The sequence below is a fragment of the Carassius carassius genome, chromosome 3 (genome assembly GCF_963082965.1).
Source record: "Carassius carassius chromosome 3, fCarCar2.1, whole genome shotgun sequence".
In the NCBI taxonomy this organism is placed as follows: Eukaryota; Metazoa; Chordata; class Actinopteri; order Cypriniformes; family Cyprinidae; genus Carassius; species Carassius carassius.
Window position 1 is genome coordinate 925,854 of NC_081757.1, and position 13,573 is coordinate 939,426.

Consider the following 13,573-nt stretch of genomic DNA (forward strand, 5'->3'; position numbering starts at 1 on the left):
CAATGTTTACTGCATCGTCCACAGACCTGTTTGCTCTGTAGGCAAACTGAAGAGGATCTAGCAAGGGTCCAGTGATGTCCTTCAGGTGGGCCAGCACCAGTTTTTCAAATGACTTCATGACTACAGACGTTAGAGCCACTGGCCTGTAGTCATTTAGTCCTGTAATTTTGGATTTCTTTGGGATGGGGATGATGGTGGAGCGTTTGAAGCATGAAGGGACTTCGTACAGCTCCAGCGATCTGTTGAAGATCTTTGTGAAGATGGGGGCCAGCTGGTCAGCACAGGATTTCAGACAGGCTGGTGTAACACAATCTGGGCCTGGTGCTTTTTTCCTTTTCTGCTTCCGGAAGACCTGGCGCACCGCATCCTCGCTGATCTATATTGCAGGTGTGGGGGAGAGGGGGGATGCAGGAGGTGTGAATGGTGAGAGTGCTTGATTGGGGAGGTGATCAGGATGGGTTGCAGGAGCTGTTAATGGTGTGAACGGTTGTTTGGAGAGGCATTCAGGGTTGGTTGCAGGAGTTGTTATTGGTGTGAACGGTTGTGTGGAGAGGTGTTCAGGGCAGGTGATGGGTGTTCTTTCAAACCTGCAGTAAAACTCGTTCAGATCGTCTGCCAGTCGTTGATTCTCCACAGTGCTGGGGGGTGGTGTCTTGTAATTGGTGATCTTCTTTAGACTTTTCCACACTGATGCTGAGTCGTTCGAAGTGAACTGAGTAGAATAATTCCTCTTTGCCACTCTGATCTCCTTTTCCAGTGTGTATTTAGCCTGTTTATACAAGACATTGTCCCCCTTCCTGTAAGCATCTTCTTTGGCCTGACGGAGCTGTCTGAGTTTTGCAGTGAACCACGGTTTGTCATTGTTGTAATTTAGTTGAGTCTTGGTAGGAATACACATATCCCGGTCTCTGTGAGTTCGTCCAGATCGGTGGCAGCAGCTTCAAAAACACTCCAATCAGTGAGGTCAAAACAAGATTGTAAATCCTGCTCTGCTTCATTAGTCCATCTTTTTACGGTCCTTAATACAGGTTTAGCTGATTTTAGTTTCTGCCTGTAGGTCGGTATAAGATGAACCAGAAAGTGATCAGAACGTCCCAAAGCTGCTCGTGGAACAGAGTGATATGCATCCTTTATTGTGGTGTAACAGTGATCCAATATATTACTGTCTCTGGTGGGACATGTAACATGCTGTCTGTATTTTGGCAGTTCACGGGAGAGATTGGTTTTATTAAAGTCCCCGAGAATGATTAAAACAGAGTCCGGGTGTTGTTGTTCTATCTCTGTGATGTGCTCAGCGAGTTTCTGTAAAGCCAGACTTACTTGCGCTTGCGGAGGGATGTAAACACTAACCAGAATGAGCGAGTGAAACTCCCGCGGCGAATAGAACGGCTTGCAGTTGACAAACTGCATTTCTAGATCAGGACAGCACATCTTCTTTAACACAATTACATCTGTACACCACCGTTCATTGATGTAAAAGCATGTCCCGGCGCTGCGCGATTTCCCCGTTGATTCTGCGTTGCGATCCGCTCTAAACAGCTGAAAGTCCGGCAGATGGAGCGCGCTGTCCGGTATGGCGTCATTCAGCCAGGTTTCCGTGAATCACAGATCAGCAGAGTGTGTGAAATCCTTATTTGTCCGAGAAAGCAGAAGGAGTTCATCCGTTTTGTTGGGTAGAGAGCGTAGATTTGCCAGATGGATGCTAGGCAACAGCGTTCGAAATCCGCGCTTCCTGAGTCTGACGAGCGCTCCCGCTCGCTTTCCCCGCCTGGGCGTCCTGAAGCATTTGATCAGTGCCGCTGCTCCTCCGATAACAATATTCAGTAAAACGTCTGAATAATTGAAATCCGGAAAAACATCTTGTGGTGCGTTCTGCCGAATGTTCAGCAGTTCATCCCTGGTGAAACTGATTGCAGGAATATAACTAAAGACAGGACAAACTAACAAAAAGACAAAAACATATGCAGAGCACGTCACGGAGGCAGCCATCCTGTACCGGCGCCAAGTCAAGTCAAGTAACATGCGTGTATTAATCCATCTCTCCTCTCCTATGAGGATGACATCTCCCACATTCAGTTCCTCGGCTTTGGTGTTTACACATTGGTGAGCGGATCTTAAATTCATTAAGTGGTCCCTGCACCAATAAGTCGAAATTTCATTTAGCAGGCTCTGACTGTAATCTCTTTGTCAAGGTTTCTCGACTCTGAGCAGCTGGCTGAGTGTTACATGCCATGGGTTTTGGTGGTAAAGATGTAAGTAGGTTACCGACCAGAAAATTAGCAGGTGTCAGTGGCTGAGGTTCATTCAATTCATCGTGAACATAAGTGAGGGGTCTTGAGTTTAACACAGCCCCTGCTTCAGTTAAGATGGTGGTTAACTCTTCAAAATTCAATGAGACTTTACCCAAGATCAGGGCTTGGACTGGGACCAAAAATCAGCCCTGGACTTCACCCAGACCGGCCCACTATGCATGTAAACATGTGCGCACACACACACACACACACTACATGTCTATACATACATTAATCTGCATGTAAAATTACTGATCAGAATGTATTACTATCAAAACCAAGAAAAAACTATTAAAATAATAAACAAAGAAAATGCAAATGATTTTATCATGCTTTATTTTAAATATCTAAAGGTCTCAATTTATGTGCTTCTTATTATTCTAATAGAAAAATTAATGCTTAGGGTACACGATTTCTGCTGTAACTATTTAATGTGCTGCAACATAACAATTGTTTTTTTATATTAATTTACACAAATTACCTCTGACCTGCTTATAGTAGGCTTGTATTAAGACCACTGATCTACAGTAAACGTGATTTATAAAGACCACTGATCTATAATAAAATAAAAGAGTAATTAAGACAAAGAATGTTGTGTAGTGATTTATAATTAATTTTTCTTAACGTAATCAAAGGCCTTTAAAAATCCTTGAAGTAGACTGGCTTATATATTCAAATGCAGAGCTCAAAACTGTACTTGCTGTGCCAAAAATAAATACATAAATAAAAATAAAATTGCTATTGTTTTCTTTGTAAATAAGCTGCAATCTCATTTCACAATTTCAAATTCAATACCACAATAAACACTAACTATTAAGTTCAAACATTAATGAAGACAAGTGAACAGTCAGCAATAAAATAAGAAAAAATTATCATAAATAGCACTGTTTTCAGGTACAGATATTGCATAATCAAATGTAAAATACTTCACTTAACACACACACATATACATATACATATACATATACATATACATATACATACATACATACATATCCTTGTTAAAGCTGTTATTCAAGAGCAGTGAGTTATTTCTCTCTGTCTTTTGTTCACATTAATGACACAGACCGACGGTGGGTATAAGGCTTCTGCCAGGCACTTTAAGGGATTTTTTTCTCAATTGATTACAAATTGAAAAAATATATCTCACATAAATGCTGTAAACATACAGAGACATAGAGCATCAGCTGGTATTATTAAAGGTTAAAAATAACTAGTTAAAATTAAATATAATGCAGTTTTCATTATAATAAGAATTATTTAATGACAGGTGAAAATATAATATGTACTATATTGCACATATTTAGCAAAATACTCCTTTCTTATGGCTATTTTCTCAACTAACCTGCTATGGTTTTTCAATGGCTTTCTTGAGGTAAATGTAACGTTCTGTGACATAATTGTTCTCTTGCTGTTTTGACTGATGACTGATTGGCCGATATTATTTATGAGGCATATATACATTTCGGAAAGTTGTACTATATCTTCAAACAGAAAGTAACAGATGATCGGTTTACTTGAACTGAGGCGCTAAAGCGATCTGTCACGTCACATTTTCTAACGCCAAAACGGTATTGTCTGAATTTTGTAATAAAATGGACAGAACCTGAGAGCTGAGAATTTTAAATGTCATTTATATAGATCAGTGAGTGGTGGCAGCTGGAATATCCTAACTTTTTGTAACAAAACAATGCAGTAGCCTACGTCTATCATTAAATTTCTGTCTCACCTCAGCAGTCAAGTCCCGCCCTGATGACATCTTCAGTCTTTTGCTTTCCAGCAAATTATTTATTTATCTTGACACATTTGGTGGCATCTGCTTCAAGTGCTTGTCGTTTTCTCTCTCTCAACTTTCGGCTCCTCCTTTACGCTTAGATATTTTATTATTTAACATATTGAATTTCATTGCAGTTGTAATGCGGCCGCTTTTCAAGGCTAGAACTTGATTCTGATTGGCCAATGAGCAGTGAACACGTCACATCACGTCTAGCAGCTCGCAGCATCATGCGGCTCCATGAGAGAGACACATAAGGCCGGAATTGGACTATACAACAATATACTTACGAATATATTTGCGACTAATAATAATAAACAAAATACATAACGCACCGGCCCAACCAGACTGCGGCCCACCGGGAATCTCCCGGTAGTCCCGATGGCCAGTACATGCCTGCCCAAGATCCTCTAAAGGCATGACTTTGTTGACCTTACAAGATGTTACCAGAAATCGCCCCACCAAGCTGCTTTCTCGGCTATGTACTTCCATATTATCCCCCTTTCAGCAAAGAAAATTCTGAGCTCAGGCTCTTTGATTGACTTCCATAGCTCCTTCAGATCTCGATCTGCTTGTTTGGTCAAAGGTCTTCGCATTATCTGAGTATATGACTTTACAAAGTCCCCTCCTGGCTATGAACCACTTTAGCACTAAAAGGAAGTTCCCTGTGCTTTGACTAAGACTAGTTCCAAATGAATGGCCCTAGTGACAGCGCAAGTGAAAAGTGCTATGTATGCTTTACTCGTACCATTACTGGTCTTTACCATGAGCAGCCCAGCAAAATTCACACCAGTAGTTTCAAAAGGAGGAGATTCAATGACTCTATCCCTCGGTAAAGGGGCAGTAGCCTGCCACGCTGGCTTGGCTTTAAAAACATCTTGCAGACGAACACCTTCCGACTATCTGCTTAACAAGCGGTCTACCCTTTTAAATCCAAAATCTGTCTCTGACTTGCATAAGTGTATCTCTTGTACGAGAGTGCAAACCCTTCTGATACCTGTGTTTATCAGATAATATCCATGGGTGCTGCTCTCTAAAGGTGAGATCATTGCTGGAGTCTTCCTCCCACACTAATCAGGCCTTGCTCATCAAGGAATGGTTTAAGTTCTTTGATCTTTGAGTCTTTATGTACACACTGTCCTTCCCTGAGCAAATTCATCTCTCTTCCAAATGTCTCTTGCTGATTCATTCTGATCCAATACACTTCAGCTGTCACTAACTCTTCAGCTGAAAGCTCTCCATGTTTCTTTACACTTGAGCGTCTATTGTTGAGGAATCTCTGTATCCAAGTTGTTACTCTGAGAAAAGTACTGAGTTTGCTGTATTTGCTTAGATCAAACAGAAGCTCACCTTTGTCTGTGCCGATTAACTGCATTGCAACTTCAAATTTAGATCTGAGCTCTACCTTTACCTCTTCCACTGAAAAATTAACATTAGCTGAGACCACTGGATTCATTGACAGGAGAAAATCAGGTCCATTCCACCACAACGGATTATCAATCAAACTGTCAACAGATTGTCCTCTTAAAGGAAGGTTTGCTGGATTGTGACTTCCGTCACAGTGTGACCACATAACGCATTCTCATCCCAAGGCATCATATACTGACCCTCTTGACATTTCGTCAACATCCTACGCATATGGCACCCTCTTGCGTCAATATGAGACACAGATTATGGGTTAAGGTTAGGGTTAAGGTTAGGGTTAGGGTTAGACCGCTAGGAGGCGCCTTCTGGCCCATTTTTATCTGCTTCTAATATTGACGCTAGAGGGTGCCATGTGCGTAGGATGTTGACGAAATGTCAAAAGGGTCAGTATATGACGCCTTGGGATGAGAACGGTCTGGACCACAACTCTGATTTAGTGAGGCTTTGAATCTCAGTTACTCGGTTTGCCACAAAGGGCTTCCATTTCTGTGCTGAACTGTGGATCCAACTCAAGACTATCATTGAGTCTGTCCAAATGCTGAGCTGGTTTTCTCCAATCTTAAAAGCCGTTAATAGATTATGGCCTAGTCTGGCACCTATCAAGGCTCCCATCAACTCCAGTCGAGGCAGCGTCATTTTCTTCAGAGGCGCAACTCTGGACTTTGAGGATACCAGAGCTGAGATCATTTCTGCAGTCTCTGTCTTGCCTTGCAGATATCCAACTGTACAGTAAGCTCTTTCAATCACATCGCAAAAAAAAACATGGAGTCTGACAGTCTCGCCTTGCTGATTTGTCACGATTTGATACCATCTAGGTGTGGCCAAATCATTGTGTCAACTGTGTCAACTGTGGCAGCTCATCACACCACTTCCTCCATTTGTGGGCTAAATCTGGAGGCAGTTCCTCATCCCACTTGAGACCTTATAGGGTGTTATAAAACCTATTGGATCAAAGATATGTGATGAAATCCGAAGCACGCTTAGTACTCTCTTTTCTCTTCAAAACATCTAGCACCTTGTGCAAGTCAAACACAAAGTCATCGTGGTCTTGCCTCCATATCAATCCCAACACTTTCAATGCAATGCTGAGTGTCTCTGAATCTGCTGTACTCTCAACCTGAGGAGTTGGCCGTCCATTTCCGCAGGTCCATTCCTGCAGCAGATAATATAGCTTTTGCTTGTGCTGTAATAAAACAAGCTTCATCCACATCCGGCAAGCTTGCAATGAGATCATCCACATACAGTATAGTGATTCCCGGAGTACTGCTACAGTTTAGGGCTGTGCAATTTATAATAAAAAAAACTATTTGATTTTGATTTTGGCCTCCAACGATTATGAATATCCAATAATCGAGATAAAACTATTATTGTGCCCCATTCCTCCCCCTTTTGCAGCGCTGCACTTTCGTTCCTCTATAAAAGGCAAATTTCCTGTGCAAATCAGTGAAATCATGTAACGTGACATTTGCAACATGGGACGTGCTTGAATTATCGAAGTATATTTATTAATGTTTTTAAAAGCGTGAAAGAGAACTTACTGCTCCTCAGGAAGATATAAGCGCTCAGAGATTAACAGAACACGGCCTCTAGTGGGTGGAACGAACAGGCCCTTCTCACTACCTATCGCCAAGGATTGGAGCCCAGAGTGCGGTTGCATCTCGCTGCATACGAGGATACCATCGGCCTCGAGCGATTCATCCAACTGTCCATCCGCTTCGCCACTCGTATGCAGTCGTGCTTAGAAGAGCACCAGGGCCAGGCGCATTCCTCCTCTCCGCTCTGCCGACCAGAGAACGTCAGCTCCCCAGAACCAGCCAGCGAGCCCATGCTCGTGGACTCCTACCGCCTCACTATGGCGGAGCGTCAAAGACGGCTGGCCCAGAATCTCTCTGTAATGTGCAGCCCCGGGGCATTCCATAGCTGGGTGCCCCGTTCGTCCTCCTCGTCCCATGGTGAGTGCCATCCTTCCTTCACGATATCAAATGAAACCACTCACCACTGTTGTGACACTTACTGCGGCTGATCTGTCTCTTCCAGTTTCCGTCCTCCTCGATTCTGGGTCAGCCGGCAACTTCATCTCCGGCGCCCTCTCCGAGGCCCCCCCAGTACCAACCCGGTCAGAAGGTATGGCTGTCTACCCGGGACATCCGCCTGCGTCTACCCTGCCGCAAGCTTAGTCCTAGATTCATTGGCCCGTTCAAAATCACTCCGCAGATCAATCCGGTCACCTACAAACTGCAACTTCCTCCCGAGTACCGGATTCACCCCACTTTCCATGTCTCACTCCTGAAACCTCACCATCCTTCTGTTCTTCCCTCCACAGAACATTCTAGCTGAGATCTCTAGGCGCAGGTCTCCTGGAAATGGTTGCAAAAACTCTCGTAAAAAGAGGAAGCGAGGAAAGAGAGGTGGCGTACGACTCCGGTTAAAACAACAAAAAATACGACGTATTCCGCTCCCTTCAATAATATTTGCAAATGCTCAGTCACTCAGAAATAAGATTGATGAGCTACAAGCAAATTCGAACTATCTACAGGAATACAGGAACGCCTGTATTATGGCCTTCAGTGAGACGTGGCTGTCGTCTAAAGACATCGACATGGACTTATCGATCAGCGGCTTTGGGGCGCCTATTAGGATGGATAGAGACTCTGAAGTCACGGGGAAATCTCAGCGTGGTGGAGTGTGTGTATATATAAACCAGCGGTGGTGTAGCAACATCACCGTCAGGGAAAAGATATGCACTCCTGACATCGAACTGCTTTCCATCTCCGTTCGCCCGTTCTATATCCCGAGAGAATTTCCCCAGATATTTGTGACTGTAATATATATTCACCCCAAAGCAAACACACAAACTGCTGCCGATATTATTCGTAAAGTGACTCAAAGACTTCAATCTCTTTTCCCGGATGCCCCATGTCTGCTTATGGGGGATTTTAATAATTGCAAACTGAGTAAATCCCTCAATTTTTATCAATATGTCACATGTCCAAGTAGAAAAAATAAGACTTTGGACAATTGCTATGGTTCAATTAAGGAGGCTTATAAGGTCTCTCCTCTGGCTCCCATAGGATCTTCAGATCACTGTACTATTAATCTCATCCCGGTGTACAGACCTATACTCAAAAGGGGGGAAGTTAAAACTAGAGAGATTGAGATCTGGGACGAAGAGTCTGTTCTGAAATTACAAGGTTGTTTTGACTGCACTGATTGGTCTGTTTTCATTGACTCTGCTTCGGATATCGATGAGCTTGTTGATACTGTATGTTGCTATATTTATTTTTGTGTGGATTCTATTATTCCAAAAAAACATGTAAAAGTGTATGCAAATAATAAGCCATGGGTCACTAGCTCATTGAAACAAGTATTAATGAAAAAGCATAGTGCTTTTCATAACGGGGATGAGCATGAAATAAGGGAGGCAACGAAGGAGGTCCGAGCAGAAATCAAGAAGGCTAAATTGCAATATAAAAATAAGATAGAGGAAAGACTGGGCAGTAACAACCTGAAGGTAGCATGGGATGGGGTGAAAAGAATGATAGGGTTGCAAAAAACACAAAAAAAATCAGTCCAATTGACAAATGATAGTGAGTTATCTGAAGCATTGATCACCTTTTTTTCACGTTTTGATATTCATGACTTTTCAGACAAACTAAAGAAATTAACCGAGGAACAGGCTCAGGTAAAATCTATTCCTTTCTCAATTACAAAAGAGGAGGTTAGGTCTGTATTTAAGAGAATTAAAGTAAATAAGAGTCCAGGACCGGATGGAATTACTGGGAGATTGTTGAAGTGCTGTTCAGAGCAGCTCTGTGGGGTGTTTGCCGACATCTTTGAGATGTCCTGGGAACAGGGAAGGGTCCCAATGGCTTGGAAGGAGTCTATCATAGTTCCAGTGGCAAAGGGCAACTCTGTGAGCACACTAAATGACTTCAGACCAGTGGCATTGACCTCACTGGTCATGAAGTCATTTGAAAGGATTGTAAAGCGGCTTCTGCTGTTCAGGGTGGGTGGGGCCCTGGACCCCATGCAATTTGCATATAGGGCTAGCAGAGGGGTAGAGGATGCCCAGATTACACTTTTAGATCTCCTGTATAGACATTTAGAGGGTCCTGGTACACATGCCAGGCTCTTGTTTTTGGATTTTTCTTCTGCTTTTAATACTATCCAGCCACATGTTTAAGCCAGTAAATTATTATCAGAATTTAACATTGAGAGTAATCTTGTGTGCTGGATTATGGACTTTTTAACTAACAGAACACAGCGAGTTCAGGTGAATGGTTGTCTCTCTGGAAGGCGTGTCTCTTCCACTGGCTCCCCGCAGGGTTGTGTACTTTCACCTTTACTATACATCCTCTACACTAACGATTGTAGGAGTCAGTATAGAAATAGACACATCCTGAAATATGCGGATGATACAGTTATTGTCAGTTTACTGCAGAAACATGAATCTCAGCATGGGCCAGTGGTCGATGAGTTTGTAAATTGGTGTGACAGGTCTTTTCTCCATCTTAACACCTCTAAAACCAAGGATATGCTCATAGATTTTAGGAGAAAACAATCTGGTTCTCCTCCACCCACCTATATAAAAGGAATCAGCATAGAGGTGGTAGAGCAGTACAAATATCTGGGCACTGTGATAGACAATAAACTTAAATTTAACATAAATGCAGAGATGATCTGTAAAAAGGGACAACAACGACTCCTCTTTACCTTCTCTCCAAGGATAAGCTCCGAAGACCCTTCTTCCATCTTCTCTCCAAGGATTGCCTCCAAGATCCTCCAAAACCCCACGGTGCGTGTGTGTGGCCCCTTCCTTCCCGGCACGGATCCCAACACCCATCGACTCCTCACTTCCCGCTCCTCTGCTTGTGTCAATTCAATAAATACCATCTTTCATCTGTTACTCCTCTGTCTCCGAGTGATCCGTAACATCTGCATTCTATTGTAGAGATGCAAATCCTTCAACATGAGACGTATTCATTTCACTATTGGTGTAAAAAGGCTTTTATATTTGCCAAAATTATAACTTCTTTATTTGAAAAACAAACAAGCAAGTCCTGTCCAGATTTAAATAGTAATGCAAAAGTAATGTAACATATTACTTTCCATAAAAAGTAACTAGGTAATGTAATTAGTTACTTTTTTGATGGAGTAATGCAATATTGTAATGCATTACTTTTAAAAGTAACTTTTCCCAAGACTGATCAATGTCTCAAGAATTGATTACTCACTCTGCAGGGGTGCTTCACTGCATCATCTGTGAAAAAAGCAGTGTTCATTATAAAAGAAGCACTTCAGAAAGAGTTGATTCATCTGGAGTCATGAGATCTTATGAAAATAATCAAAATGAAGGCCTGGTCGAGTGCTGATGGGTTTGCAATATGGATATGTGTCCAGTCAACAAGGCCTATTACTCATGGGATTCTGCCAATGGCATGAAAGCACTGATGCTCCTCCATCACTTTGTGCCTTGTGAAAGGTGTACAGATATGATATGTACTAAATGGCTCTGCAGACAGCACTTCAATCAAAATCAAATCATTGATTTAAATTAAATTCAATTAAATTTATGCCTTTAGCAGACGCTTTTATCCGACTTACATTGCATTCAGGCTAACAGTTTTTACCTAAGCACAACTATTTAATTAGCACAACTACTCACTGTATCGCTGCCATAGTTTGACCAAACTCTCCACCACAATCATTCCCTTTATATAGACTCCTAAGCATTTACTAACTAATGGTGTTTCTTATTTATATTCGTATAGACTGAGATGTGAAGAACTGTGACTGACTGTCACAGATGTCAGTATGCAAATTAGGGAAAAGAAGTGGGCAAATACACAAATATAGAGGAAGTAAAACATGAAATAGGGTTTTTTAGAGAAGTAAACAAATAATGTAATGCTAAATGAGTGACGAGAGCAGATATAATAATCATCTTTTTAAAGCTGCAGACAGAAACATCAGACTCAGGACAGAAACACATGACCTCTAAAGTAAGAATAACTCAGAATTTTTTCTTAAATAGAATTAGACTTGTTAGATTAAAAATATTAAATGCTGCTTTTTTTATAATTACATGTTCTCGTTTTATTCCTAGATTTCAATATTTAATGCATTTGGTGTTTTTCACGTAGTTTTCTTCCTCAGAAATGGACCAGACTCTGTATTTCATTCTTCTTCTCATTGGTGAGTGTGTTTGTGGTTTCATTCATGATTTCTAGTTTCATTAGGTTTGATCCTGTTATGAAAAGCATTAAAGCAGCGTCTCTCTTTCACAGTTCTCTGCTCCGTATCTGAATGTGTTCAGCATCAGTATCACTTTATAAATGAGAACAAGACCTGGACTGAAGCTCAGAGATACTGCAGAGAGAAATACACAGATCTGGCCACCGCTGACAACATGAACGACACGAACGAGCTGAAGAAGAGTGTGAATGATGGAAGTGTTCAGAATATCTGGATTGGGCTTCAGAAGACGGGTCGTGATGAATGGCACTGGTCTTCAGGTGAACCTGTGCTCTATCTGAACTGGGCTCCTGGACAACCAAATCTTGGTGATGAAGAATGTGTTATTATGTCAAATGGACAATGGCATGATGTGATATGTAGCATGTCCCTAACTTTTATTTGCAATTCCTCCAATAACAGTAAGTGCATCTCCCTACAATGGCAACAAACATTAATGTATAAAAAGAAGCATAGAGTTTTTGACCCTGCTCCTGGAGGTCCACTGCCCTGTGAAGTTTCTATCCAACCTGCTTCAGCTTGTGATTATCAGCTGATCCTGAAGAACTTGATTTGCTGGTTCTGGTGTGTTTGATTAGGGTTGGAGTGAAACTCTGCAGGACTGTGACTCTCCAGAACAGATGTTGGCCACTGCTGTACACCGTTCTGACACAATACTAATCACTTCTACATTTTAATGTGGTCATACTGTACATATAAACCACCAGAAGTCAGTTTCTGTAGAGACAAACTAATGTTGGCCTGGAGAGAGAGAGAGAATAATTCATAATTTCTTTATACATTTAATTATTTAATTGATAAATGTAATAGGCATATAGCAGGGGTCAACCGGGATGTCTGGCATAGGAAATCAACATAACCCTTTATTCAAATATTATTTAAACTGTGTTAAATATTTTGCAACCTTATATATATATATAAATAATGGTTTTATATTTTGAAAAATATAAAACAATATAATTTTAATGGTTTAAATGAACATGTAGGGACACTCATAGCATCTCCGGTCATCCGTTTTGGACATTACTGAATGGAATTCTGCCTCTTCTTGATGTTTACGAACAAAACTCTTTTTCAGTTCTTGTCTCGTCAATGTAATTTTATTGTATTCACTTTTACCCATATAACAATATTTTGTTTTGGAGATTTTTATTGTCAGAAATTAGTATTTTTGATGTTTTAAAACATACAAATTTGTGATCACTGGCTTCAGAGTATGTGATAAACCACCTGAACACTGTGAGCTGTGCGATACATTCAGCTTTCAGGATCTCAACACAAAATCAGTCTTTAAATGATGTGTTTCTGATGATAACCTTGAAGCATCTTAAGAATAATGAACAAACTGATTGATGAATCTGTTTTCATCTGTTTTTCTTAAAGCAATCACAGAACTTGTCTTGGTCAATCAGCTGAAGAGTTGGAGAGATGCTCAGAGTTACTGCAGACAGAATCACATTGATCTGCTCAGTGTGAGGAACCAGAACGAGAATCAACAGGTTCAGCAGTTCATTAGTGACAGATATTTATCAGGATCACGGATCTGGGTCGGTCTGTTCAGAGACTCATGGCAGTGGTCAGATCAGAGTGACTCTTCATTCAGAGACTGGGACACTGCTGAACCTGATAATAATGGAGGAAATGAAAACTGTGCAGCTGTTAATGCTCAGAGAAAATGGTTTGACGTCTCTTGCATCAATCAATATCCTTTTGTGTGTTATGAAGGTGAGTAGATCTTCACTAAACACACACACTCCATCATCACCTCCAGATCTCTTAAAGTTAACTCTAAGCAGATCAGTCTGGAGGAGATCAGCGCTGGATCAGC

The 13,573-nt window shown here is 41.4% G+C and overlaps 1 protein-coding gene across 1 annotated transcript; it reads left to right on the forward strand.

Annotated features, from left to right (window-relative positions):
- The first annotated feature begins 11,661 nt into the window (after positions 1–11,661).
- LOC132113521 (C-type lectin lectoxin-Thr1-like) lies at positions 11,662–13,526 on the forward strand. Its single transcript, XM_059521321.1, has 2 exons — positions 11,662–12,146; positions 13,129–13,526. Exons 1-2 carry the CDS (start codon positions 11,900–11,902, stop codon positions 13,476–13,478), a joined length of 597 nt encoding a protein of 198 aa, XP_059377304.1. The 5' UTR covers positions 11,662–11,899; the 3' UTR covers positions 13,479–13,526.
- Positions 13,527–13,573: the final 47 nt, after the last annotated feature.

What these genes read in the sequence shown, in the direction of transcription:
- LOC132113521 (XM_059521321.1), top strand. Translation starts at nt 11,900, where the DNA reads ATGAACGACACGAACGAGCTGAAGAAGAGTGTGAATGATGGAAGTGTT. An exon ending in TTGCAATTCCTCCAATAACA is followed by an intron (nt 12,147 to 13,128) that starts GTAAGTGCATCT and finishes TTTTTCTTAAAG; the next exon opens with CAATCACAGAACTTGTCTTG.